Source organism: Pelodiscus sinensis, chromosome 20 (genome assembly GCF_052426305.1).
Source record: "Pelodiscus sinensis isolate ZL-2025 chromosome 20, ASM5242630v1, whole genome shotgun sequence".
Taxonomy (NCBI): domain Eukaryota; kingdom Metazoa; phylum Chordata; order Testudines; family Trionychidae; genus Pelodiscus; species Pelodiscus sinensis.
The window spans coordinates 1,471,036-1,498,227 of NC_143071.1; the positions used below are offsets into that span (position 1 = coordinate 1,471,036).

A 27,192-nucleotide genomic window follows, 5' to 3' on the forward strand; every position below is an offset into this window, starting at 1 on the left:
AATGAAGCACAGAGCAGTCAGGTGTTCCAAGATTAGGGGTGTCGATGTGCAGCCATAAACCCGGGCTCACCGGCTAATCCCAACGGCTACGACCCGTGTCCTGCTGCCTCTGCACCGTCCCCGTCCCTGCCCCCTCCCGCCCCTGCACCGTGCCCGTCCCTGCCCCCCCCCGCCCCTGCACCGTGCCCGTCCCTGCCCCCCCCGCCCCTGCACCGTGCCCGTCCCTGCCCCCCCCGCCCCTGCACCATACCTGTCCCTGCCCCCCCGCCCCTGCACCGTACCAGTCTGCCCCCGCCCCTGCCTCCCCGCCCCTGCCCCCCCGCCCCTGCCATACCCGTCCCTGCCCCCCCGCCGCCTCTGCACCGTCCCCGTCCCCCCGCCCCTGCACCGTGCCCGTCCCTGCCCCCCCGCCCCTGCACCGTCCCCGTCCCTGCCCCCCCCGCCCCTGCACCGTCCCCGTCCCTGCCCCCCCGCCCCTGCACCGTGCCCGTCCCTGCCCCCCCCTCTGCATCGTCTCCGTGTCTGCCCCCCCCCTGCCCCGTACCCCTGCCAGCTCCCGGATCTACCCCCGGAGAGGCAGGAGGGGGAGGGGCCGGCGGGAGCTGGGGGGGTTTAAAAGGCGGAGTCTGGAGCCCCCCCCCCCCGTTGCCGGCTGTGGTAGGGCGCAGCGCGGGGGGGGCAGGCGGGGGCCGGTACGTGCGCACCGGTTCCCGCACCGGGGGCGGCTCCCTGGGTTCGGCCCCCCCCCAGCGATTCCAGGGTCGGGCGGGGGCGGGGCGGGGCGGCGGATCCGCTCCACGCGCTCCTCTCTTGCGGCCGGAAGCGGAAGTCACGCGGCTCTCCATGGTGGCTTCCGGAAGCGGAAGTCACGCGGCTGTCCGTGTCGGCGGCCGGAAGCGGAAGTCGGGCGGTCTCCATGGCGGCGGGCGGCGGCTCCGTGTTGTGGCGGCGGCGGCTCCTGGGGCTCGGGCGCCCGGGCCTGGCCGCGCTGCTCGGGCGCCTCTCGGACCGGCTGTCCCGGAGGTAAGGGCCGGGGGGTCCTGCGACCCTCGCATTCTACCCTGCCCTAATGTAGGGGATTCACCAGGCTCCCTGCTCCCCTGCCCCGCCCGGCTCCGTCCCGGCTCGCTCTGGGTCCGGACCGATCCCCGCTGTGGCTCTGCACTGAAGGGTATTAGGGGCTGGGGGCCAGGCGGGCCAGGCCCGCTCCCTGCTCTGTCTGCGTTTGAAATCTGGTCTCCAACCTTTCTAACCAGACGATCCCTTTTTCTCTAAGTGCAATGTAGGATCTACCTCACACCCAAACACCCCTGCTCCAAGGCCTCGGCCTGCTCGCTCATCCCCCCTCCTCCTCTATCCTCACTCACTTTCACCAGACTGGGGTAGGGAGCTGGGGTGCAAGTTCTGGGCTGGGGCCAAGGGATTCAGTAAATCCCTTATCCCAGGGTAGGGACCTGGGGTCCAGGAGGAGTGTCAGGGTGCAAGCTTTGGGAAGGAGTTTGGGTGCAGGGGGGCTAACTTCTGGGTGCAAGAGGGGGTTCAGGGCTGGGGCAGGGGTTCAGGAAGCAGGCTTTGGCTCACCGCCTTTTCACTGAGACAGCTTCTGGGTGGTGGAACAGTGGAGTTAAGGCAGGCTTACTCCTGCCCTGGCTCTGCACACTCCTTGAAAGCAGCTGGCTTGTACAGCCATGGCACCATGTGCTGCCCCATATGTTCAGGCACTGAGCCCACAGCTTCTGCTGGCCACAGTTCCCCGTTAGTAATCAGTGGGAGTAGCTGGAGCGGTGTCTGCAGGCAGGGACAGCATGTGGAGACCCCCCTGCTCTGCCTTTCTCAGGGGCTGTAGGGACATGTCAGCCACTTCCAGGAGCAGCAATCACCATAAGCAGGGCTCGAAAAATTCTGGAAAACCTTACTTGCCAGACAAAAAAGGGACTCGCCACACCCCCCCCAAAAGTGTGTTTTTTTAATAGCATAAATTCCTAATAAGAATAAAAACAGTAATTACTAATAAGTTATTAATAAATATCACCCAGGTTATTAATAAATATCTTATAAACCTCTACCTTTTCTCTCTGCTGCCATGTGTCTTCCCCTTGCTCCATCAGCTCCCCTGGTGCCTGCTGCCCTCCAACCCCTCACCCTACCCTGCTGTCCTGACTCCTGCCCTTTTCACTGCCCTCAGCCTTCCTGAGCCCTACCCCCCTCCACCAGCTCTTCTCTTTCCCCTGTGCCCACTCTTCCAGTAGCCCTACTCTGATCTGATCCTCATCCCCTCTCCTAACACCTCCCTCTGCACATCTGCCCTGCCTCTCTCCTCTGGTGATGGTCCCTCTCCTGCAGGTGTCTGCCCTTCTGCTTCACCCGCAGAATCCCCTGGCACCTGCACCCCCCTGGTGCCTCCCCCTTCCCTCATTGCCCCTGCCCCCTTTGCTCTCTTTTTCCCTGATGCCTACCCCCTCACCACCCTCTGCCCCCATTCCCCTCATGCCCCTGTGCCCTCACACATGACTTGCTCCATCCCTGCCTTCCTCATGCCGACCCCTTCTTTCTAGCCTTCTCCCAGCACCTCCTCCTCCCCCCTCCCTTCTCCCAGCACCTCCTCCTCCCCCCTCCCTCCTCCCCAGTGCCCTTACTCTCTCCTTTCCCGGCATCACCCTGTCTCCCCTCCCGCTGACAGCTCCCCTCCTTCCCTTTACATCATTGTCTGCACTTGGCCCCCTGGCATTTGTCTCTCCACCACCCTGTCCCTTGGTGCCTTCCCCTTTCTTCTTCTTCTTCTCCTGACCCCCTCCCCTCCCCTCCCCTCAGCACAAGCCCCTTCCCCATATTTTTCCCCTCCCCACAGCCCAGCCCAGCCCCTTCCTCTCCCCCAGGGCCAGCTCTAGGTTTTTTGCTGCCGCAAACAAAACATTTGGCCACCCCCCCCCCTTTTTTGTTGTTGTCTTTTACACGTTTGCATTTTGCAATGGTTTTTTTTTTGTTTTCATTTTTGTCCCAGCATTTTAGTCCTATAAATAGCAAGTAGCATTTTCATTTGTTTTTTTTTTTTCATAAAGGCAAAGGTGCTTCAAGTGAACTCCCCCTTCCACTCTCTGCTGGGTCATAGCAGCCTTTTCCCTGGCCTGTCCAGACCCTCCCTATGGACAAACACCCCTCACTCCCGACCCACAGGGGAAATAGGGTGCAGGGACAGCACAGAGCCAGAGGGGTGCAGGGAACAGTGTGGGGGGGGGGTACAGGGGTGGCACGGGGAATGGGAGGCACTGATCCAGACGGGTGCGGGGTGCGGTGGAGACACTGGGAATGGGAGAGGCAGAGGGATCGGGGTCTAGGGGCAGTGCAAGGAACGGGCAGCACAGAGCTGAGGGCAGGGATTGGAGGGGAGCAGGGTGCAAGGGCGGCACAGAGCCAGAGAGTTGCAGGGAAGAGTGAGAGCAGGGGGTCTGGGGTACAGGGGAGTAGGGGTGGCGTGGGGAACGGGAGGCGTGGAGACAAAGTGGCGTGGGTGCGGGTGCAGCGAGCCGGGAGGTTGGCCGGGAGCGGGGTCTCACCGGCGATAGGGTATGAAAATTATGAAATGCACAGACCAGTCACAAATCCAAAATAATCCACTTAGCAAGCAGTACAGGAAGTAACAACCACCCTCCATGTGTGTTTTGGGTCAGGAGATGAGTGTGTTGGACAGTGTGTTTGACTGACACACACACACAGAGAGAGAGAGAGAGAGAGAGTGTGAGAGTGAGAGTGTGTGTGTGACAGATTTGCATTGCCAAGCTCCCTCCATCTCCTTCTCTCTGAAAGTGGCAGGAGGAGGGACACCCTGACATCAGTGACCTCCTTTTTCTCCCTCCCACACCCTGCACTGCAGGAAGGAGGCTTGGGGGGAGGGGGCAGCTCCAAAGCAGAGGGCAGGAGCAGCGTGAGAATGGGTGGAGGGGCAACTGAAGTGCCAGCGCTTGCTAGCTTCCTGGCCAAACCAGTCAGGATCTCTTGTCAGAGGCTCCAAGATCTACCGGTAGATCCTGATCTTCTGGTTGGTGACCACTGATTGAAAGTGTATTAGGAGCCAGGTGGGCAGGCAGCCTGGTTCATTTCCGACTTGTGCCGGGTCCAGGAGCTCACCCTACCCCCTGATAGGGGCTGCTGCCTCTGTGTCAGTGGCAGCAGTGCAGGGCAACAGGCAGCCGGTCCGCAAGGGGAGCTGTTTTTTAAAACTGGCTCCATTCGCGGACCAGCTCCCTCCTGGCACCCCGTGCTGCTCCCTCTGATACAGAGGCAGGAGCGTGGAGTGGCAGGGGCTCCTCGGGAATGGGGCCAGAGCGCACTGGCTGCCGGCCCCGCCCCCAGGGACTCTAGAATAATCGAGTAACCGATAAGAATTCATGAGGTTAAGCGACTATTCCGTTAACCGGTATTTCACATCCCTACCCTGGAAGGGAGGCTTTTCGTTTTCTTTACTTTCTTGGTTTGTGCTGAAGCTGGACACAGCATTTTGTGTCTTACTTTTTTTGGCATCAGAATTGAAAAGAATTGAGACTTTCTGAATTAGAGCCATATTGTGGTTGACCCTTACCCTTACTCTTTGTGTTGGAGCATAAGATGGCCACATGCAACTTTTTACTCTGAACAAGTGAGGGGCAACCTGTGTTAGTGAGTGGGCCGCGTGAGTGACTTTCCTTCATTGCAGTGGGCTGCAAGATTGTCGTAACCAAGACGGTCTCCCGAGGCAGGGTAGTTTTGCTAACTGTGCTTGTGTACCTAGAATTTGTGGGGTCTGTCGATTGATTCATGGTGGCGCTTTGGATGCAGAGGAAGCACATGGCTCTCCCATGGCCCAAAATGTCTCGTGGGCCGTATGCAGATCACTGATGGGCCGCATGTGGCCATCAGGCTTCAGGTTGTCCACTGCTGCTTTGGGCAGATTTCTACTGACATTCCAAACTCCACGGTCACAAATTTTTGTAGAATGCCATATATTGTGTTATTCTGAAGGTCAGATGAACTTTGACTTTAGCAGAAATCTGCCGATAATGCTCACTAGTTAGCATATCGGGCAGGAAAAGCTCTTTGCTACAATGTACAATAGGAGTATAGTTATTACCTAATATGTTTAAACAGTAACACTCACTAGCTGGCTAATTGCACAAGATGTGTGGGCAGTCTTATATTGAAGATACGTGACAGAAGGCTGCGCTTCATTCATTCACTAAATGGAGGTATCATTTCGTAAGGCTGATAGAATGGACCTTGCTGAAGACGGTTGTTTTTAATGTGTGATATCATTTTACAGTTACTGGCAAGTTTGCTACTTTTCCACCTGTGTGCTTGTTAGATCCTTACATTAACCAGTTGGCGACTGAGAGCCAACACTAGCAATAACTGCTACTAAATATACTGGGGCCCTTTTTAGGAGATGCTGAATGATGATGCCGTTTTGCAATGTACAAGAATGTTAATGTCTTTAAATTGCCTTTGGTGGTTGAGAGTCTTGTGCTGTTTGGGAAAGCCTATCTGCTGCTGGTATTACAGGAAGTTTATTACATTCACATAACTGCTTGACCTTGTCTCTGCAGATGTTCTGACCATTCTGTTCTCACCAATTCACTTGTGTTCTGTGAAACTTACATAAAGGTTTATTATCAAGAGATTGCAAACAATGAGTTCCTTATTCAAAAACTGCCTCCAACTGCTGGCCTCCCTGCAAAATATTTAGATAGCAACCAAGCCACATTTTTTCCATGAAAAATCAATCACTGAGAAAAGGGTTGGATGTGTTAAATCTGGTTGGCAATGCACCTCCGGTATTAGTGGTCTATGATGTCTCCTGGGCAAAAGGCTGCACAGCTCTTCTGCATTTAGTCATCTTCATTCTTGGTATTTTTAATATAGTAAGTGACATTTGAGAAGAGCGATCTCCTTGTCTCGTAAATCTTTGAGACTTTCATTTCACTTAACAAAACTCTCACAAATATCTCACGGCAGTGGTTTGTTTTTTAATAGTACAACTTGGCAATGTAGGCCAATGCTCACATGACTCTTCTTTCTACAGCTGTGTGCTGCTTATCCTCCCTCAGGGTTCTCAAATGTCATTGCACTGACTCAGAGGGCTGGCAAAGTCCAAGCCCCACTACCTCCGGGAGTGGAAAGGGGGCCATAACTCAAGCCTTGCCACCGTGCATAGGGTTGAAACTCGGGCTTCCGTTCTGGATCTTGGCAAGTATAATGATGGCCCTGACGACCCCATTAAAACAGCATTGTGACCAATGTTCCCTCTAATTTTTTTTCACCCGTGTGCAAAGTAATGCACGGAGGCCTGTGCACCACCAGTAGAAACACGTGCTGCCTGCTGTGGGCTCTCTGCTAATCAGTTGGCTGGCAGCATTTGAAACTCTTCTGAGTGGCTGCACAAGCACCCGGCTTACAGGGAACACTGGCCACAGTTTGAGAACTGCTGCCTTTCCTGCTCCCTTGGCATCATCTTTACTTTTCTAGTAGGTGGGAAGTGAGCAGCCCCCTGGCCTGTGAGTACCAAAGTGACCTTCTAGAGGCCAATGAGAGTGTGGCTGGCTTCTCCCCGTGGTGGGCTTGAAAACAGCAAAAGCAAGAGTCTGGGAGAAAAGAACAGAATAGGAGGCCATGTGTTTAGCGCCACCTTGCTGCTTGCTCTGGGCAGTTTGAGCAAGTTGCTCTCAAGCTTCTCTGCTTTTGTCCATGTCGGTGTTTTAACACCAAAATCAGTTGTCAGATTCGGCCATTAACTTTTGCAGAAAGAAAAAGTATATGCCCAAATGCTGAATTTCAAGGTGAGAGCAATTTGCAGATCCCACTGTGGTGGCTTTTGTGTGGGTGAAAGGACTGGGCTGGATTCCGCAGTTTCAGTTCATTTCTTGTACTGTAGCTGAGGTTTCACAATGAATTGTAGCTTCTGAGCTCCCTCTATCATGGACAAGTCTGTCTGGCAAAACCACAGTTTTTAAAAATAAAACATCCAGAAAAGCTCTCTTCTATAAATAGAGGATGGATTTTATCCAGAGGAGATTCAGCTTGACCCCTGCTAGTTCTTGTTTCTTTTTCAGATTCATTCATCACTGTGTGTGGACTGACCTGGAAGCTTTTTCATCGGTTCTCAAACACTGTCAGTTTGTTGAATTTGTGGGTTTTAGTGGTTTCTCCTTAATGTGACACTTAGAGTTCAGACAGCTGGGTGTGCAGAACGTTTGAGGAATGATTCGCAGATTGTTGCTTATGCTATTTTCTGTGCCTTGTGGGTAGAGGTATCTGCTTCCATACACTGCTTCTGCGTACAGTGGACTAGTGCGAAATTTGTAGCCCCAGTTATAAAATCCTGACATCTCCACATCAAATTATAAACTCCAAATCTGGCTTACAGAGATTAGAGGATGCACTTACACATTTTATTTTTAAATCTGAAACCTCAAAGAAGATTTTAAAGGGCAACCAATGCCTATCAGTAGAGCCCTGCAAATCCATGGATATCCGCAAGTATCTGCATCCACAGCTATGGATGCAGATAGCCACACCTCATTTTTGCAGTTATGGATGTGGATACATATCTTGTTTCTAGGCTCCTGCACATTTGTGGATATCTGCTTTATATCTGTGGATATCCGCATCTGTAAATGTCCATGTGGATATCTGAAACAAAAAACAGGACTATGTAGCACTTCAAAGACTAACAAGATGGTTTATTAGGTGATGAGCTTTTGTGGGCCAGACCCACTTCCTCAGATCAAATAGTGGAAGAAAACTGCTATGTACATTGGACAAACGTCTCAGACACTTCGCCAAAGAATCAATGCCCACAAAACAGATATTAGACAGGATCACAAAGAAAAAAGTTTCTTGCCATTTCAACCAGAAAGGACATTGTCTCAACGACTTGATTACCTGCATCCTGCTTCAAAGACCTTTTAAGACCACACTTGAAAGAGAATCCTCTGAACTGTCATTCATGCTTAAATTCGACACTTTACGCCTAAGTTTAAACAAAGACATTAATGATCTTACCCATTACAAAGATAGCTTCCCCAATTATCACCTCTAATATCATTAGCTCGCAGACATTTACCTTCCCCCTCCCATCTCCCTTCTGTTCTTAAATTTGATTTGTCCTTTTCATATGTGTTCACTTTTTTTTAATTGTATCCTTTGGTATATATGGTTGTGACAGTTTTCTTCCACAATTTGATCTGAGGAAGTGGGTCTGGCCCACGAAAGCTCATCACCTAATAAACCATCTTGTTAGTCTTTAAAGTGCTACATGGTCATGTTTTTCGTTTTAGCTACACCAGATTAACACGGCTACGTTTCTATCAGTGTGAACTTGGGCAGTGTAAGCTTCCTGGTCCCTTGTGTTTCCCAGCAGGCTTCAGTGATAAGTCTCTTACTGTTAGTGGTCTCTGTTCAGCGTGTATCTGTGTAGGTCACTCTGCAGGACGTAGTAAGCAGAGACCTTCTGTGTGCTTGGATGCTGCTTAGCTCCTGTAGGACAAACAAACCCCACACCCTTACAAATTTCACAGAGGCAGCTGCTTTTGGAAATGGCTGGGGAAGTGCTTTAAAATGCCCTTCCTCTGGGGAGAGTTTCCATTCCTCTTTGAGATCTAAGTATTGCACTTCATGGTTGCTAAGTTAAAGTTCAGTCCGCATGATCTGCTAGGAATTCTTGTACAGACTGACTCAGATCCCCATTGCGATGAATAGGCAATGATAATCTGGTGGATTTTCTGGGAAACAGCTGCAAAAGGTCTGGCTTTTGTGCAAGGGCTCTTCCGAACCTTGTGAAGATTCAGAGTTTTATCATGAAGTAAGTGAGTGAAATCATCTTCCTGGAACCTGTGGTCATTTTGGCTTTGGATGGTGGTAAAACTAAGAGTTCTTCATAGAATTCTGGTAAAGGTCATACTTGAGGGCTTTCTTTGTGTGAGATGGAGTGTGCCCCCGGGGCAGATCACAACAGGGGTTGCCTGAGGGACCAGCCATTCCTGTTATGAGGAGCGGTTTTGGTTCTTTGTGTAAATGTCCTATTCTTGTAAATTGGACTAATAGTTTTGATTAAAACAGTCTTCTCTTCCAGCTATGTAGCTGAAGTTCAGTGACCTGTTTTTTCTGTTCCTGGGTCTTTCCTGGGATGCCATTGCCAGTTATGTTGAGTTGTGTGGTGGCTTTGTCATGTGGAAAAATTCAGAATTTCACACTACGTCTCAAAAGGAGAAAGGATAATTCACTAAACTCCCTTACCACTTCTCTGTCCCCTGCACTCTAAAAACTAAACCGAAACTGCAGCTCTGAGCAATGGGCTTTCTCCCAAATGGCTCTGAGGAGGAGGAAGGCTTTTAGACTTTTAAAAAATGTTTCCTGCAATTCATTTTCCAGTTACTCTTTTCAGCTTCAGTGAATGAAACCGTGACTTCCTCCTTCCAATCCTTTGTGCTCTGTGTGATGCTGCTGTAGTGGCAGCAGTCTTCCCATTCAGTTTCCAGCTCCTGTGTTTTATCTGAGGTTTACTTCAGCACTTGGCAGCTTTCTCTGGGTTTTTCAGTGACGGGAGTTCCAGGAGTGTGGTGTTTTCTGGCTTACAGCATTATGCCTTCAGTGGCTTTGCTAGGGCTGATTTTAGATGCTTCGTGTGTTCTACGTTTTGTTTTGGATCAATCCTGAATTGTTTGCTTTTTTGCAGATGTGGATTCAAAGCTCTCTCAAAGGTCACACACAGTTATGAGACCTGTTAGAAAGCTCTAAATGTATGTGGTTGTTACAAATCAGACTGGCCTCTTTAATGCAGCTGTGAGCTACACTGACTAGAACCCAGCCTAGGGGAGAGCACAGGGTGGTGGGTTCAAGTCCTGGGAGCTGCTGGACAGCCAACACAGACTGCTCCAGGGATGGACCAGGCTCCTGCATTAGGAAGGCAGGATAAGGGACTCCCCAAAGGCGGGGGGTGGACCCTGGAGTGGCCTGGGGCAGTGCCTCTCAACCGTAGGGGCACCCAAGAGAAGTCTGGGCGGGGAGTACATCAACACAACTGAAATGAAGCTGCCATTTGTGTAAACAGGGTCGAGGAGTGCTTTGTCCCGGACTTGGCTGTGAGAGAGCTTTAGGAGCATAGAGAGAGCCTTAGGAGTGGAGTGTGTGTGTGTGTATGGGGGGTCCTAGGAGTTAACACCTGCCATTTGTAACTCTAGCTTCTCTTTCTGCCCTCCGTGCCACTGCATGTCTGCTCCACTGCCCTTCAGGCAGCCTCTCCTCTGTGGGATCCAGGGGTCACTGACAAGCTTTAACTTGGCCCTGCTGTGACTGACCTACGTGAAAGGCGTAGTCTTGTTGTCCGTGAGCTGTGTGATGTGCAGGCCCCTCTTCATAGACTTAGACTCTAAGGCCAGATTGGACCATCAGAGTCATCTAGGCTGACTTCCCGCAGATTGCAGGACAAGGGCGACCAGATGGCAAATGTGAAAAATCACCAAGGAGGTGGGGGCAATAGGCACCTATATAAGAAAAAACCCAAATATCAGGGCTGTCCCTGTAAAATCGGGACATCTGGTCACCCTACACAGACCCTCACCCACCTCTGTCATAGACCCCCACCTCTGGCTGAGTTACTTTCAGTATGATTTAAAGACTTCAACTTACAGAGAATCCACTCTTTATACTAAGGATGTAAAAGACTAGTCGACTATCCAATAAGTATTTTGACTAGTCGATCTCTCCCCACCCCCTTTGGTGCCTCTATAAGATAGAGGCAGCAAAATGGGGGGAAGGGGTACTTCAAAGTGGTACCCCTGATCTCAGCTGTGCGGCGGCTGCCCCTTTGAAACTGCCGTCTCTGCGCCTTTCAAAGGCTCAGTGGAGCCCGGGGTCAGCTGGGGACTCCCCAGTCTGACCTTCCTCACCCGAAATACGGTGATCAGTGATGGGCAACCTGGGCTAGTAAGTGGGCTGCATGAGTATCCCTCCTTCGTCTCGGCGAGCTGCAAGATTGTCGCAACCAAAATGGTGTCCTGGGAGAGGCTAGTTTCTAGGTACGCAAGCGCAGTTAGCAAAAATGCTGGGTGTGCCGATTGAACTGTAGCAGTCTGGGATTCAGTGCAGCTCTCCCAGTCAATGTTGTGTGTAGTCAGCACCACCTTGCTTCACGTGGCCTGGCTTTCCGTGTGTGTCACTTGAATAGCACCGGTAAGAAAAAAAACCTACGTGGGTGGAACTGTGGAATCTGGCAGCCCTGCGTGTGGGCAACAGTAACAAAATGTCTCCTGGGCCTGAAGTTGCCTTCCGCTGAGTTAGACCCTGAGCATGTGGGCACAAGCAGCCAGCCCAAACCGCTGGGAAAGACTCTCTGGTAACTCGGAGCCCTCCGCGTCCTGGCCTGTGGAGAGGTTTGCTGTTGGCAACGTCCTCATGCCATCACCCCCATAAAGTGACCACGCTCGTTATTGAAGCCAGTTCGGTTTCTGATAGAAATGTAGCCCTGTTAGTCTGGGGTAGTTGAAGCAAAATGCAGGACAATGTAGCACTTTAAAAACTAACAAGATGGTTTATTAGGTGATGAGCTTTCCTGGGCCAGACCCACCTTTTTGATCTGAGGAAGTGGGTCTGGCCCACGAAAGCTCATCATCTAATAAACCATCTTGTTAGTCTTTAAAGTGCTACATTGTCCTGCAGTTCGGTTTCTGTCTCCCCTGCTGCCTTTGGAAGGCTGTTCCAGAATTTGTTCCTCTGATGGGTCGAAATCTTCGGCTGATTTTCAGCCGGGACTTGTTGATGGTCAGTTTGTCCTTGTGCCCCATTGGCGTTTAATGTGAGCGGCTCCTCCCCCTCCTCTGGTATTTATTCTCCTGATGTGTTTATGGAGAGCAACCCTGCCTCCCCTGAGCCTTCCTTTGGTCAGGCTAAGCAAGCCATGCTCAGAGGTAAGCTTTCCCGCCCACAGATCACCCTAGGAGCCTTCTCTGCATCCGTTCCAGTCTGAATCAATCTTTCTTACACCTGTGGCCAGAATAGCTATTGCAGATGAGGTCTTGTCAGTGCCTTGGAGAACACCACTGACGCTTCCCTGTCTTCTGGCAATGCCTCGCCTGGTGCCCCCTTTGAATTGCTTTGTAGAAACTGCAGAATTCCTCCATCTGTCTCTTTCCTTTGCCAGATCCTCATGGCTGCTGCTGGCCCCGTTGCTCACCCCTGCTGCTGCTCAAGTCACAGCCCCATCGTTCTGCTTGTGTCCGGAAGGGGTGCACAAGTTCCAGTGGATCAGGAACCTGGTTCCAGAGTTTGGGGTCTCCAGCTCTCACATCCGGGTGCTGTCATCCCCGACTGAATTCTACGAGCTCATGAAGGTGGGTGTGTGCTTCCAGCATGCCTGGGCCTGGGCAGTGGTGGCAGCTGTTAATGCAGCTGGTGTGCAGGTTCCGGGATGTTTCGCCTGAGGCATGCCACGGGGCTGGTGTGAGGATTTCTTCCTCCCATGTGACTGTTTGTATCTTGTGTCAGTTCACATGAGCAGCCCTACATTTCAGAAAGGCTCAAATGTAATTACAGTGTTCAGGTTGCTTTATGACCTGTGTCTCCAGGGCTGTGAAAGGGATTGGTGTTGTCTGCAGAACCAGGCGTGTTAATGAAATCCCAGCTCAGCCTGTGAACTGCTCCTGTTTTCCTCTTCCACTCTCCTCAGGATCAGATAAAGGCAGCCAAGCAGCGAGTAGTGATGGCTTCGCTGTACCTCGGCACAGGACTCCTGGAGCAGGAGCTGGTAAGCGTGGGTGGACTTGGGGAGCTCTGAACAGATAGGTGCCCCATGGCTCTAGCTGGAGCAGGCAGTCCATGGGAGCACCTGGACTCCGGCTTTCCCTGTTCTCCTCTCGCTTGGGAGCCTTTCAGCCTGGCTCCCGACTGCACGTGGGGCTTGGCATGCCGAGAGACGGGGAATGTGCTCTGAGGAGCACACAGCCCATGGGTCCGGATGGGTAATGGGATTACATTATCTGCAGGGTTCCTGCACATTATCTCCTGTGTGGTGGTTGATACTCACACATGCACTGGCCTTGGAGGTTTAGTGAGGTTAATGCGGTGGTCCACTGTGATTGCATCTAGGGGCCATGAGCATGGTCTGTGTTGGGGATGTTAAAACGCATGTAATTAAGTGACCATGTAGTGGTGATATGGGAAGCGGGAGGGGGGGGGGAAGGAAGGGTTCCATGGGAGCTGGTGTGTGCAGGGAGATGGCTTTTAAGCCGACTCCCCGTTCGTACCGGGAGCCTGCCTGTAACTGTGAACATTAAGTGATGCATCCAGGCTCACTGGTTAACTATCCATGCACACGCTTGCACTTTCACATCCCTAGTCTGTGCATACAGCTCTTGTCAGCCCGTCACGGTGAGGGCAAGGTCACTGTTCTGCCTCAGGTTTCTGTACCTTCTCCCTGCCTTTCCCCGCTAGAAACAAAGAGCTCAGAAGCCCTGAAATCATTCCGCAGCTCGGAACACAAGTTCCACTGTGAGGACGGATCCAGCAGGGGGGCAGGTTACCATGGACGTTGATTCGTTTGTCTTTCCTGGGGACTTGTAACTGATCTTAGACGTCAGTGTGCTCCGAATGAAGCAGGGCAGGCTCTGCAGCTCCTGGGTCCCGTTCTCCCCCACCCCCCCAGATGCAGTGGAAGATTCTCATCTAGGAATGGGGTTGGGGGACTCTGTGTGTGCAGACAGATTCTATATTCTGCTTCTGTTTGTGCCCCGACATTAACGGTGCTTTGTATAAATAGACACAAAAGGGGCGGGCTCCAAATTTGAAAGGCTGCTCAGTGGAAGAGACTCCTGGGACGCGTGCAGCTTTGCCAGCAGCTGGCTCCAAGCTCGCAACCCGGAGTGGGGCTCCACGGACTCTGGGGATGTGCACTGTGCTCTTCCCACTCAGGTGGATTGTATTGAAGAAGCACTGGAGAGGTCACTGCAGGCAAGTGGGTCCTCTGACTTCCGAGTCTCCATCCTCCTGGATTTCACCAGGGGATCTCGAGGTAGGTGTTACGTGTGTCCCTCCTCCTGCCCGCTGCCACGACTCGATCGCAGCAAGCAAGCTGCTCTCTAGCACTGGCTCTGTTCTGCTGTGACCCACAGTGCGTGACAACGACGTCACGCTGTATTCCAGGTGACCTTCCCCACAGAGCTTTAAAACTTCAGAAAATGAATGGGGGGAGCGTTCAAAATCCTGCCCGGGCAAACTCGCCAACTCCTGGGCCTGTCAGTGGCATTCACTTCACTGTGCTGCTGCTGCTGCTGCTTCACCTTGTAGAGGAGGGTTGGTGTTGGCAGAAGTGGCGCTGGGATGAAGTCTAACTCCTGTTCTGTAGCATGACTGCGAGGTAGCTTACAAAGCCCGCTCACCAGTGGCCTTATCATGGTGTACTCAGCATTGCAAGGTTAATCTAGAATAGAAGGAAGAAACTCTAGGGAAGGCAAGTTGTGTGTCTGTTTTGCCCTGTGGTTGGGGTCCTGGCTGGCAGATCTGGTGGTGTGATAGACGTGGGGCTCCTTGTATAACTATTCCCGTCTGTCTCCAAGGCAGGACAAACTCTCGAACCATGTTACTTCCACTGCTAAGAAGGTTTCCAGAGCAAGTCCGTGTATCCCTCTTCCACACTCCAAATCTGCGTGGGCTGCTCAAACTCCTAATGCCCGAGCGTTTCAACGAAACCATCGGGCTGCAGCACATCAAGGTTTACCTCTTTGATGACAACGTGATCCTGAGCGGGTGAGTCCTGCCTCTGCATCCTTGTGCCCCATGTGGGTGAGAGGCGTCCAGTGTCCCAACTAGAGCGACAGAGGGCGGGCTGGCCATATGGTAAAGCAGCAGCACAGTTAAAGCTGGAAACACATCATCTTAGTCTTGAGTCAGCGCATGGAAGCTGCTCACTGTAGTGAACGCCACCAGGGTGCTACAGCTGCTGCAGGATCCAGAGGGACACCTCTCAGCTGCTGCGCGCCTCTTCCCCGTTAGCAGCACAGAGTCAGGGAGCTGCGTGGTGAGCAGCTTGGGACGGCCATCTTGTTCTTTGTACAGCACCTAGCAGAATGGCATCCAGGCCTGTGCCTAGGCTCCTAGCGGCTAAGGCAGGAGTGGGCCAGATCTGGCCCGCCAAGCGGATTGATCCAGGCCCTGCCGCTCCCCAGGCCAATTAGGGCCTGGAGACGGGAGAGCACACGAAGCTTCCTCCCGCCCTGTGAGCAGCACGCAGCGCTTTGACGTGCCGCTCTCAGGGCGGGAGGAGACCTCACGCGTCCCCGCCCCCAAGCCCTGATTGGCCTGGGGGCAGGAGGAGCGTGCGAAGTTCCCTCTTATGGTCCCAATTATGGTCTGGGGGTGGAGAAGCCCAGAAACATTCTGGCCCCACCCCTTCAGGATTAGGCCCCGCCCCTTCAGGAGCAGCCCCGGGGCCACTTCAGACATTTTTGAAGTGGCCCCCAGCCAAAAATGATTGCCCACCCCTGGGCTAAGGTGACATGAATATCACTCTTGCTGGGGTGCTCTTTCCAATGTGAAGTCAAGGCGTTTTGGCTTGGGATTCTTCACGCTGCTCAGGCTTGCGCAGCGAGCGAGGCGGCAAGGATCATGGCTGTGCTCTTCACCCGGCATTCTTACCCTCCTCTCTTCCCCAGTGCAAACTTGAGTGACTCCTACTTCGCCGATCGTCAGGACCGCTATGTGTTCCTACAGGACTCTCCCGAGATCGCCGAGTTCTTCACCCAGCTGGTGGATGCCATTGGAGACGTGTCGCTGCAGCTACAGCAAGATGATACAGTGCAAATGATGGAGGGGATGGTGCATCCGTACCAAGGTACGAGGGAGCCGCCGTATCTGTAACGTCAAGGCGCTGTGGTCCAGGTGAAGGAGGGAGCGGGAGAGGGTGGGTCTGACTCAATACTCTGGGGTCTCTGAAGGGCTGATGTGGATCAGCTGCGTGTGGGGAATCCCCTTCCATCTCAGCGATCACAAAATGAAGGTCACGCTGCCTTGCCCAGTGGTCTGTCTGGTGGCTTGTCCCCAAGAGCGGCCAGCACTGGCTGCTCCCGAGGAAGGTGCAGGGAACCGCAGAGGGGCGTTGTAGAGGATGCATTTCTTCCAAGCCGTGCCAGCAAGGCCCTGCAGCAAGAGGAATTGGATCCTTTCTGCGACTGGAGCTATCTTAATAGAATCCCCTCTGTATATTCTGAGGGGTGTTTGCAGGGCGGTCCCTGGGGAGTGTGGGGCTTGAGGCATGCTCTGCCCCCTTTCCCAAACCGCACTCCTGTTTGCCCCCATTGCACCCCTTATCCAAAGCCCCTTCCCCTGAGCAATGCGAGCTGGCGGATTGGGGGCCCTGACATGGGGCAGCAGCAGGGGCACTCCCCCCTAGCACTCACTGTGGCAGCGCGAGCTGGAGCAACCCTACAGCCTGCTCCACTGTACCGCCCATCTCTCGGCCCTCTGCTTCACCATGGTGACGACAGGATGGCTTTAGGGTGCCTGGCTCCGTCTGCTTTTGTTGAAGTGTTCTTGGCGTTCAGATAAGTGCCCAGTGGAAAGGAGAGACGTTCAAATGTTTTATTCGGTTTCAGCTATTACATGGTCACGTGCCGGAGCACAGTCCCTGATACGGAGGCAGCAGCATGGTGGTGACAGTGGTGGGGCTACATGTAACCGTGTCCGTTAACCAGGGAGTGCAGGCTTGTTGGTTGTCCGTGTAAATGATTACTCTTTCACATCCCTTGTAGAAAGGCGGCAGGGACCTGTGGTGGAGGAGTGGGCAGTCCGGAGGGGAGAGCATTGCAGGAGATGTGGGGTGTGTTTGTGGGTCGAAGCTTATGCCGTGGGCAGGAATGCATGATGTATTGTCCAGAGCAGTGCACCCCCATGTCTTCTGGAAGCAGTGCCAACTCCTCCTAGGAGGCTCACAGGGTTGTTGCTACCTTCCATGAGGAAGCTAAATTGAAGAACTGCCAACTAACAAAGCTGCTTCCTGGCAGCAGGGTGGCTGAAATTTCAGTGCCATTCTGCTGTGGGGCTCCCAAGCCAAGTGTAATACAATCAGGAGGCTCCAGTGAGCAATGACAATCCTGCAGGCTGATCTTGTGTGGGATAATCCTGGAGGCAAACATGCCTGAAAGAGCCCAGCCCTTCTCCGGTTTTAGCTGGGAGATTCTTTTTGGTGGGTAGCAAGCAAATATCTGTTTGCTGTTCCAATCGGCTCAACAGCCCTTTCCAGTAAGACTCCTTGGTGTGTTTGACATTCACACACCTCACGCCCTACTGAGAGTTGCCTAGACACAGCTCTTCCACTGGGAACCCTTGCTTACAATGGGCATAGGTTGCTTTAGTACTTGAGCTAGTTTGATTCAGTCCTTTCGAGTGCTTTGGAACAATTATGTCAGTCTTAATCAGCTTGTTTCCCAGGAGGCTGGGACTAATCTTTGAGAGAAGCCTGAGGCCAGGTCTACATTAGACCCAGCAGTTCAGCTGAAGGTACACAACTCCAGCTACGTAGAATATGTAGGTGGAGTCGGCTTACCTTAAGCCGAGCTTAGCGCTGTCTCCAGAGTGGGAGGCCAAATGCTCCCCTGAGCTTCCCTTACTCTTCACAAGAGCAGGCTGCCGGGGGGGTGCCTTCTGAGTTGAGCTTAGCAGGCGGTCTTAACTAGACCCACTAAATCAAACTCCGGAAGATAGATCACGGCAGTGTTGTGTGAATACAAGGCTTAAGCCTTCTTCAGTGAATAGTCAATGTTAAAGGGCTCTGTTAAATGTTGTATGTTGCTCCCAGAACAGAGGTAGCAAAGGGTGTTTTCAGCTCATCTAACCCACCATGACTTGGAAAATGGACTAAATCTACTGAAAGAAGACAAAAAAGAAAGGCCCCTCTTGAACAAAGGTGGACTATCTCCTTACTTTGTAGCTCCGCTCCTGGGGGGATTCTGTGTCAAAAATTGAAAATTGTGCATATTTTTTGTCAAAATAATGTGGTATAATCCTACTGGTTTGAATTGTTTTGATTGATTTAAGTTACAGTACAGAAAAGTCATGAACTGCTCAGTAGGAACGTGAAAGTATAACCGTGTACACCGCTACCCGCAGGCTTCTGGTACACATGGGAGCCACTCCCCCCATGCTCCATATGAGAGGCAGCAGTGCAGGGGGACAGGTGAGAGCCAGTACACGTGGGGAGCTGGCTGCCACCCCGTGTCTGATCGCTCAGCAGTTGCATGGTTACTTAAACGCATGTTAACATCCCCACTATTCAGCATTTCCTAAACAATTGAAAGTTAAGTTACAAACACTTGGTAACCGAGACCCTTTGTTCCCATTATAAATCTGGATTTTCATTTAAATTCTATTCCAGAGCACCAAGCAGAGCTCAAACTTTCACACATGAATGTCATACAGTTTTGCTAATTGTTGATCTAGTTGGGCACTTTGGGAAATGCATGGTTCTAATGTCTTGACTTTTATTGACGTACTGGTAAATGTTTATTTGCCCTCAGTCTTATTTTACTTGTCGTTACAAATAAACTGAGAGCCTCCAGCCTTCTTGTGCTGCTTTGGCACAGGAAGAAAGTGGTAAGGCACAAGACTTTTCTAGCTAAGGACTCCCTTACTGTCATTTCAAATAAGACTCCTTTTCTATCGCTCTAGCAGTGTAGGGGCCTTCAGATTTTCCCAGGTTTTAAGCTTCTGACTGAGAATGGGAGCCACTACCTAGCAATAGGCATGGCTACGTTTCTGCCTTCAACAGCAACTTGAACAGCTTTGTTAACCGTACGGTTTTGCATCCCTGCTGGGGTGCAGAATCTCTCCAGGAGGGAGACTCTCGTGGTAGCCCAGCTGTTGCTGCTCATTGTCGGGGTGCCTAAACTGGGCAGCGGGGTCAGTGGAAGTGACCCAGGGCTCACGCTCCCCTTGAGTTGTGTCTGCGGCTGTTTGTCCCAGCCCGCCGAGGCCTGGGAATGGCCCTCCTGCCGTGGCACTCTAGTGTGGCGAACGCGAGGTGCTGAATGAAATGAAAGGGAGGCTCTGCAGTGAGCAGTCAGGCCTCTGGGTGAGAGTGACGTGGTTCCAATGGGGGACTGGAAGTGCTCTCGCAGTTCCTTCCTCTGAGTCAAAGCGCTGCCTCTAGCTAGTGGGATTCAGCAGAGAGGACGGTGGAACAAAGCCGCCATCAGAATGTGACCAGACGCATGAATCCACCATAGACTTGCTGAAGCTGAGCGTGTGTGTTCCCAGCAGGACACTGGAGATCCCTTTGTTACAACATTTCCTAGAAAGCTGCTGGAATCCCTAAAGGAAGCCCTAGTCTGATTGAGGGGATTGTTGTGCTCTGCAGTGACATTGTGGGGGGTGTAGTGTGTCTGTCTGCCCAAACAGGGCCCCGCGCTGCACTTTTGGGCAAACAGCACTTTCTAGGCACTCAGATACCACCCGGAGGGGTGCAGCGTGAGAACTAGGGGTGTAAAATCCCAGTTACTCAGTTAAACAGGATCCTCTGCGGGAGTACAGGGGCTGGTAGCAGGAACCGGCAGCCCAGACCATGGGAAGGGGCCAGCTTCAGCTCCTGACTCCCCTCCCCACGGGGAGGGGCCAGCTCTCAATCCCCACAAGGGTGGAGCAGCCTTCTGGCCGCGGGCAGGGGCTGCTCCTGGGTACCAGTTAATGGTGCCTGTGAAGCATCGCCCATTAAGGGTTAACCGGTTATCCATGCACATCCCTAGCAAGGACATAAGCAGGATAAGTCGGTGTCAGTTGAGTACTGTCCTGTGGGGCGAGCGTCTGCCCCTTGCCATTGATAGAGAATGTGTCTACAAAAGTAAACCAGCGGCTCTTAGTTCCTGCCCACATTTGCCATTCGCCAGCTTTTAAACTGGCTCCCGCCTCCTGTCATGTGCTGCTGCCTCTGATGTAGAGGCCACAGCACAGGGTGGCAGCCAGCTCCCAGGAGCGGGGTGGGAGCCTGCGAGTAAGCACGAACAGTAAGCGATAAGTCCAGGCTTATTGGTCGACTGTTTGCACGCGTATGCGCTCCCATGCCTACTTTGGGTTGCTTCCATGCGCCCTGCCTGTGCGCAGTGTGTCTACGACATAGCTCCACATGGGCCACGCTCACAATTCAGGGGTTAGCCAGTTTGGCTTCTGGACATTACCCAAAGAGCCACTGTTTGATTGGCCGCAGTGCTATGCACTCCTACATGGCAGGAGAAACGTGGCTTTTTAATTATTCACAGCAAAATGACTGACTAAATATTATTATTTTATCGACTACAGTTAATATCATGGTAAAAGCATCCTGATTGGTTAATAATGAAATCACACCATGTTTTAGTTAGGGAGATCAAATGTAGATTAATTGGCTAATCGAATAGTTGATGCAATTTGTATCAACTGTAAATTAGTCGATAAGGGCGCCCAGGCCTGTTGCTACACTTCAAAGGCAAAAGCGCTGCAGGAAGCATAGGGTAAGTGGGGGACTCAAGCAGTCCCCAGCTGCCCCTGTGCTCCCTGTGGCATTGCAAAGTGGCAGCGCTGCATAGAGCCTGGGGTGAGCGAGGGAGTCCGCCGCTGGCCCAGGCAGCACGTGGTATTGCAAAGTGGCAGCGCCGCATAGAGCCTGGGGTGAGCGAGGGAGTCCTCTGCTGGCCCAGGCAGCACGTGGTATTTCAAAGTGGCAGTGCCGCATGGAGCCTGGGGTGAGCGAGGGAGTCCTCTGCTGGCCCAGGCGGCACGTGGTTTTTCAAAGTGGCAGCGCTGCATGGAGCCTGGGGTGAGCGAGGGAGTCCTCCGCTGGCCCAGGCAGCACGTGGTATTTCAAAGCGGCAGCGCCGCATGGAGCCTGAGGTGAGCGAGGGAGTCCTCCGCTGGCCCAGGCAGCATATGGTTTTTCAAAGTGGCCATGCTGCATGGAGCCTGGGGTGAGCGAGGGAGTCCTCCGCTGGCCCAGGCAGCACGTGGTATTTCAAAGCGGCAGCGCTGCATGGAGCCTGGGGTGAGCGAGGGAGTCCTCTGCTGGCCCAGGCGGCACGTGGTATTTCAAAGCGGCAGCGCCGCATGGAACCCAGGGTCTGGCCCAGGCTCTACGTGGTGCTGCCGCTTTGAAGCACCCCCTGCTTTCTCCCCCGCTTGCTGCCTCTTTCTGATCGAGGCAGCGGGTGGGGGAAGCGACCGGTCGACTGGTGTGTCGACTGCCTGAGAAGCCTTTGCTTATGGGCTAATAGACTAGTTCACATCCCTAGATTTACTGTCGTGTGGGGCAAAGAGCAGCAGGAGACAGGAGAGAGCCTGTGGCAGCTCAGAGTATCCCTGCTCTGTGCCGGCTGCTAGTCATTGCGTGCTCTTCCGCAGGAGACAAAAGGGCATATTGTGAAGCGGCAAACAGGAGAGTCATGGAAGTGATCGGCTCTGCCAAGGCTCGACAAGAACTCCATGCCCAGACTGGCCACGGAGGGGAGGCGGAAGGAGATCCGCGGTTGCCCCAGCAAGACCCACCACCCAAACCAGACACCTGGATTTATCCGCTAATTCAAATGAAACCCTTTGGGATTCAAATCGATGAGCTGGTCACAGAGACGCTGCTGAGAGAAGCAGAAGGCGGCGCCAGAATATACCTCACCACTGGCTACTTCAACCTCACGCAAGCCTACATGGACCTTGTGCTGGGCGCCAGGGCGGAGTATCGCATTCTGCTGGCCTCCCCAGAGGTGAACGGCTTCTTTGGAGCCAAAGGGGTGGCAGGTGCCATTCCTGCTGCCTATGTTCACATTGAGCGTCAGTTCTACAGCAAGGTGTGCCGCCGTGGCCAGCAAGGCAGGGTCCGACTGCAGGAATACTCCAGGAGCGGGTGGACTTTCCACGCCAAAGGTGAGACGGGCCTAGGCGGCCTTGTGCAGAGAGATTGAAGGTTAGTGCAGATACAGAGCAGGGGCTGGGCCGGGCTTGTCCCTGTCCCAGCACCCTAGACCTGGCCAGCTGGGATGGCTCTGGGCTGAGGATGGAACTGGTGGTTTGTCTCTAGGGTTTGGGTTCTCGTCCAGTCCCAGTCGGCAGTGACTAGGAGCAGTTGTTATTGGCACTTGGAGTAGAGGCCAAGGATGGACTGAGCTCCCTGCTCCCTGGGACTGGCCTCTTCGTAGGCATGCGGTGCGCAGGTTAGAAAATGGCTCCCCTTTCTTTGTCCTGTGGGGGCGGGGGAGGGAGTGGTTCAGACTCCGATTGGTGGGGGGAGGAGGAGGCATCTGGTTCCACTCATGACCGGGATAGCAGTTCTGATTCATAGTTTCTCAGTTTCCCGTTACATTGATCTAGCCCATTTGCAGAACAGGAAGTGACGCAATCAGTCCTGCTGGAAGGTGTGAAAGGGATTGGAGGGCAGGAAGCTGGTAGGATCTTCAGTGGAAGCAGGAGGCAGAGTGAGCCAGCAGTGATTCCAATGCGCTGGGCTTCCGGGCTATGGGAACGGGGTCCTGACCAGCTCGCTGGGGGCACGGAGGAGAGTTCAGCGCTCGGGCCCAGCGTGGCGGGCTGTAGAGATGAGTGGGAAGATGCGCATGCGATGGGTCACAAGGCGTGTGCGAGAGGCTGCCTGCACAGCACCCCGCTAGGACTCAAACCGTGGGGCCACAGAGCCTTTCTGAGCAGTGCTTGGTAGCCCCGTAAGTCCAAGTCCCACTGGTCCCGCGCTGCACAGATGGAGGCAGAAATTCCCCACTTCAGCGCCTTCATTTTTCTCCTGCCAGAACTGAGACCCACACTTGCCTGCTAGACAGGGACTTGTCAGTCATTTGCAGTTCATTAGCGGCTACCCTGGTGGAGTGGGTAGGGAATGTGTGTGGAGCTGAGCTCTCCCCTTTACAAACGGCTTCTGTCTCTGGGTTTCTAGCCTGCTCACGTATAGTCACAGCTTCTCCGCGCACATCCTGGGCGGTAGGGGCGTATGATCCCATCGGGCCCGTGGGAATACAGGCCCGGAGTTTATGCCGCAGTCACTTCGCTGTCCCTGCTCTTCAGTTCCTTGGTTCCACTCAGCTCTGCTGGTGACTTCAGCCCCAGTCCCTGCGTTCCCCAGCCCTCCCAAGGGGAGGAACCCCCCCCCCCAGACAACTCCAGTCATTGCATGCAAGATCTAGCCGGGTGTTACTGGTTCCATCGCCAGCTTTGCACTCTGCTGAGGCCTGCTCATTGTGTCCCTGCAGCCGGCAGCAGCATGTCCCAAAGGCCGTGGTCTGCAGGTTTGGAGGATGCCTGCCTGTCTGAAGAGGCTGGCTGCTAATGATCGTCTGCCACTATTAACCCTGGTTCCTGCCAGGCTGCTGGGAAGAGGGCTCAGAGTGGTGGGAGGGGAAGCTGCTGACTCAGGCTTTCTCTTCACTCACATGTTTTTCCACGTCTGTGCTACCAGTGGCGTGAGCATCAGTGGAGATCGGCTGCAGAGTGCAGTACCGATGCCACGGCTCACGCGGCTTGTAGTGCCAGTACCGGCAAATGCCCACTGAGCAGCCCAGAGCACATGCACCTGGCCAGAGGAACCGGAGCCGCTTGCCTGGGTTTGTGGTTTGTGCCAGGAATGACGTGGGCGTGCTGCTGAACAGTGGTGAGTGGGATGGGATTCCCCGGCAGGGATAGGCTGAGCCAGGAAGAGATCAGTACCGGGGAAGATGGAGCCACTTGGATCTTGTTTTCCCTTCTGTGTGCTGGAGGGGCCACCCAAGTCCCTGGTTCTGGGATGGTTCGCATTCTGGCTGGTGTGAGTCACGTGACTCGTTCGCCCAGCTGCCTGGGGATGCGTAGGCTGGTGAAGGGCGGGAAGGAGGGACGTGGCGTGGGGAGCCTCTGTGAAATAATCAGGTCTTGGAACAGGGTGTGAAATCAGCCCCAGTTCTCCTGCTTTGCAGCAGCGCATCTTCCTTCCTGTCCTGCCAGCCCTCCGAGGCAGGCCCCTTTCATCTCTTCTAGGGCCTGGCCCGTCTGCGCCCCGTGTAGCGCCCGCTGTCTATGCAGGCCCCCCCCGGTGTGGGCCAGTGCGGGTGGAAACGGCAGGTTTGCACTGAGGTGTCTGAGGCCTGTCTCCTGCCCCCGCTGCTCCCATGCTGGGCTGGTTGGTAGCCCCGGGCTGCAGGCGAAGGGCCCTTCCTAGCCAGCATCAGGTGATCAGGTGCTGGAGGGTGTCCTTTGGGACCCAGGTGAAGGTGATTTATTGCCACCATTGAGGATTGGGAAACTGCCTTTCCCCTCCTGGAAATTGAGTCATTGTGTGAGCAAACTCCTCCTGGCGCCTCACAAAGCCACGGCTCCGAGTTCCCTCTCTGGGCTACGGAGAGGAGGGAGGTGACTGTTCTCTCCCCTTAGTCACTACACCAGCGCGGCAGGAGGCGCCTACCATCAGCTCTAGCGCCCGAATCCGCGGTTACCCGCCTGGGCCTCTCTGGAATCGGCTCTACTGCATCCCAAGGCTTGTGGGAAGTGCTGGATCTCGGCACAGCTCCTGTTTCTCTGGGGGTTGAGGGTGTGTCCGGAGGCCTGGGAGCAGCCTCTCCCCCGGCTGTGGTCTGGGCATGTGCCATTCTTGAACTGGAAGGTGTAACTGAAAGTGGCCGGGGGTGGCGGCTGGCTGTGTGGTGCCGGGGGGAGGGGAGTGTTACAGGAACAGGCGGTGAATCGGCAGCCTCTTACTCAAGGCATTCTTGGAAGTGCTTTTGGTCTGAGTTAGGAAACCTTCAGCTATTCAGGGACAAGGTGGTTTTTGCGCTGTATCTTCTCTGCTCTTCTTGGTGACTTGTGGGCTGGGAAGATGCATGTCGGGGTCACGCCCAGGGCTTGCATGTGCCCTGCTGGGCCCTGCACACCAGCTTTTGTCCAGCCAGCGGCCTGCCTAGCCTCCTTCCGTCACCGCTTTGCCTCTCCCAGTAGCTGCCTTCTGCCACCTCCCTCTTCCAAACACTGACGCGCACGAGAACCTCTCGGCCACTGCACCCACCCGGGCTGCATGACGCCAGCCTAATACCGACCCTGCCTGGCAGGGCCCCTGCGGCTTTAGGAGTGAGTGGGAAGCATGGAGAGCGAGGAGCCCCGGGAGACTGGATCGGGTGGGGCTGGAGAGGAGCAGCTGGGCGCTCACGGGACCAGTGGCATGATCATTCGTTGGGAGGAGTCCATTGGCCAGGGCCGGCCAGGGCCATCGCCTGCAGAGCTGACGGGCTGTTAGTCCGGGGGGACGGGCTTGTGCCCCTGCGGCGGGGGGGGAGGGGTGTTCTTGCCTGGCGGAGAAACGGGGGAGGGGCGGGGTGTCTGCGCGCATGCGCCGGTCCCGTTAGCAGTTTGTGCGCCCGCGGCCAGGGAGAGGCGCTCTGTGATCTGCTGGGTCCTTAGCCATGCCCACTGGGAGCCAGGCGGGGGGCGGGGCAGGGCAGTGCACTCCCAAGCTGCCTGCGTGGCTTGCTCCCACCGGGCACAAGGAGAAAATCTTGCGGGCTGAGGACCAGTATGGCCCGTAGTCCCACTGCCGTCAGCGGGGGCCTTTGGCTTCGCCCAGGGAGGAACAGCCGTGGTGTTTCCAGAATGTGTCTGTGGTGCGGAGGGCGGGGGATGGAAACTGAGTTGGGATTGCTGGGCCTGGGCCGGAGCTCAAGGCCTCTTTCTCCGGTCACTGAAGAGAATGCTGCAGACCCACTCCTGGGTGTATCCGGCGGGGCCTTGGCGGTACTGGGCACCAGCTGTTTAGGGTTGTATTTGGAGTCTTCACTTTTAGAGCTGCTGTGTACAGTGTATTAGGCTTTAAAAATGACCCTTTCCCTTGGGAAAGTCGCTGGGATCCACCCTAGGGTGCCAAAACCGCGTTGTCCCCCAAAGCGCGCCCAGGCATGCTGGCTGTCCAGAAGGAAGCGTCTGTTTCCTGACAGCTTGCTTTGTGCCATGGCACTCGCAGCTCCTGTCTCTTGGATAAAGTGTTTCAAAGAAACAAAAACCATTAAGAGCAATTGTTGGAGGCTCCTATGGTCACTTCCTTTGTCTGCCATATTTCCTTCCCCCCCTTTTCCTGCAGGCCTCTGGCTGTACCTGGCAGGAAGCAGTCTGCCCTGCCTGACTCTGATTGGCTCTCCTAATTTTGGGTACAGGTCGGTTCATCGGGACCTTGAAGCTCAGGTTGCAATAGTGACAGAGAATCGTGACCTGCAGCAGCAGCTCCATCAGGTTAGTGGCAAAGGTGAGGAGGTTTCCTGGGGCGGGAGGGTGCTGATGAGACGATTGCCTTAAAAACCTTCAACGATGACGTCAGCTTTCCCGAGCACCGGAGCGCACGAGGAGCTGTCAGCTGGGAGCCCTTAGAACATAGGAACAGCCAGACTGGGTCAGACCAGAACTGTTGGCCGACGGGCCAATGCCAGGTGGCCCCAGAGGGAGGGAACAGAACAGGGAATCAGGTGATCCCTCCCTGCCAGCCATTCCCAGCTTCTGACAGGCTAGGGACACCATTCCTACCCATCCTGGCTAACAGCCATTGCTGGACCTAACCTCCATGAATCCATCTTGCTCTTTTTTGAACCCTGTTAAAGTTCTGGTCTTCACCACATCATCTGGCGAGGAGTTCCACAGGTTGACTGGGCGCTGAGTGAAGAAAAACTTCCTTTGGTTTGTTTTAAACCTGCTGCCTGTTAATTTCATTTGGCGACCCCTAGTTCTTATATTCTTGTATCTTTTCCTTATTCACTTTTCCCACACCAGTTATGATTTTATCGCCCTCTATCCTATCCCCCCCAGTCTCCCCTTTTCCAAGTTGAAAAGTCCTAGTCTCTTTAATCTTTCTTCAGATGGGACCCGTTCCAAACCCCTCAGCGCTTCTGTTGCCCTTTTCTGAGCTCTTTCCAATGCCAATGTATCTTTCTGGGGATGAGGTCCTTGGCCGCCCACGCCCACTTCTGGGAACTCGAGGCATTCGTGAGAGCAGAAATGTCCCAGGGGCCTCTCCAGTGATGAGAACGGTTTGGGCCCTGGAGACGAACCGAACTCTGAGGCAAGCTGCTTATTCTCACATGCTGCGGAGTCGGGCCTGGCCTCCATGGCGTGCGCATGCCGGCGTGGGGACATGGAGGTCAGGTCCCTGAGTCGCTAACCTCTCACCTGGAAAGTGCTTTGGATCTTAATTCATCCACTTGCGACCAACAG

General features: G+C 54.0%; 1 protein-coding gene across 1 annotated transcript in view; it reads left to right on the forward strand.

The window, feature by feature from the left end:
* Positions 1–803: 803 nt before the first annotated feature.
* The window catches only part of PGS1 (phosphatidylglycerophosphate synthase 1), a 31,825-nt gene continuing 5,436 nt past the window's right edge, over positions 804–27,192 (forward strand). The window contains exons 1-8 of the mRNA XM_075904163.2: positions 804–1,023; positions 12,167–12,356; positions 12,692–12,769; positions 13,933–14,032; positions 14,577–14,766; positions 15,672–15,850; positions 21,379–21,894; positions 26,072–26,220. Of these exons, the coding sequence (XP_075760278.2) occupies positions 917–1,023; positions 12,167–12,356; positions 12,692–12,769; positions 13,933–14,032; positions 14,577–14,766; positions 15,672–15,850; positions 21,379–21,894; positions 26,072–26,220 (1,509 nt within the window). The 5' untranslated portion in view covers positions 804–916. The remainder of the gene's footprint in view (positions 1,024–12,166; positions 12,357–12,691; positions 12,770–13,932; positions 14,033–14,576; positions 14,767–15,671; positions 15,851–21,378; positions 21,895–26,071; positions 26,221–27,192) is intronic.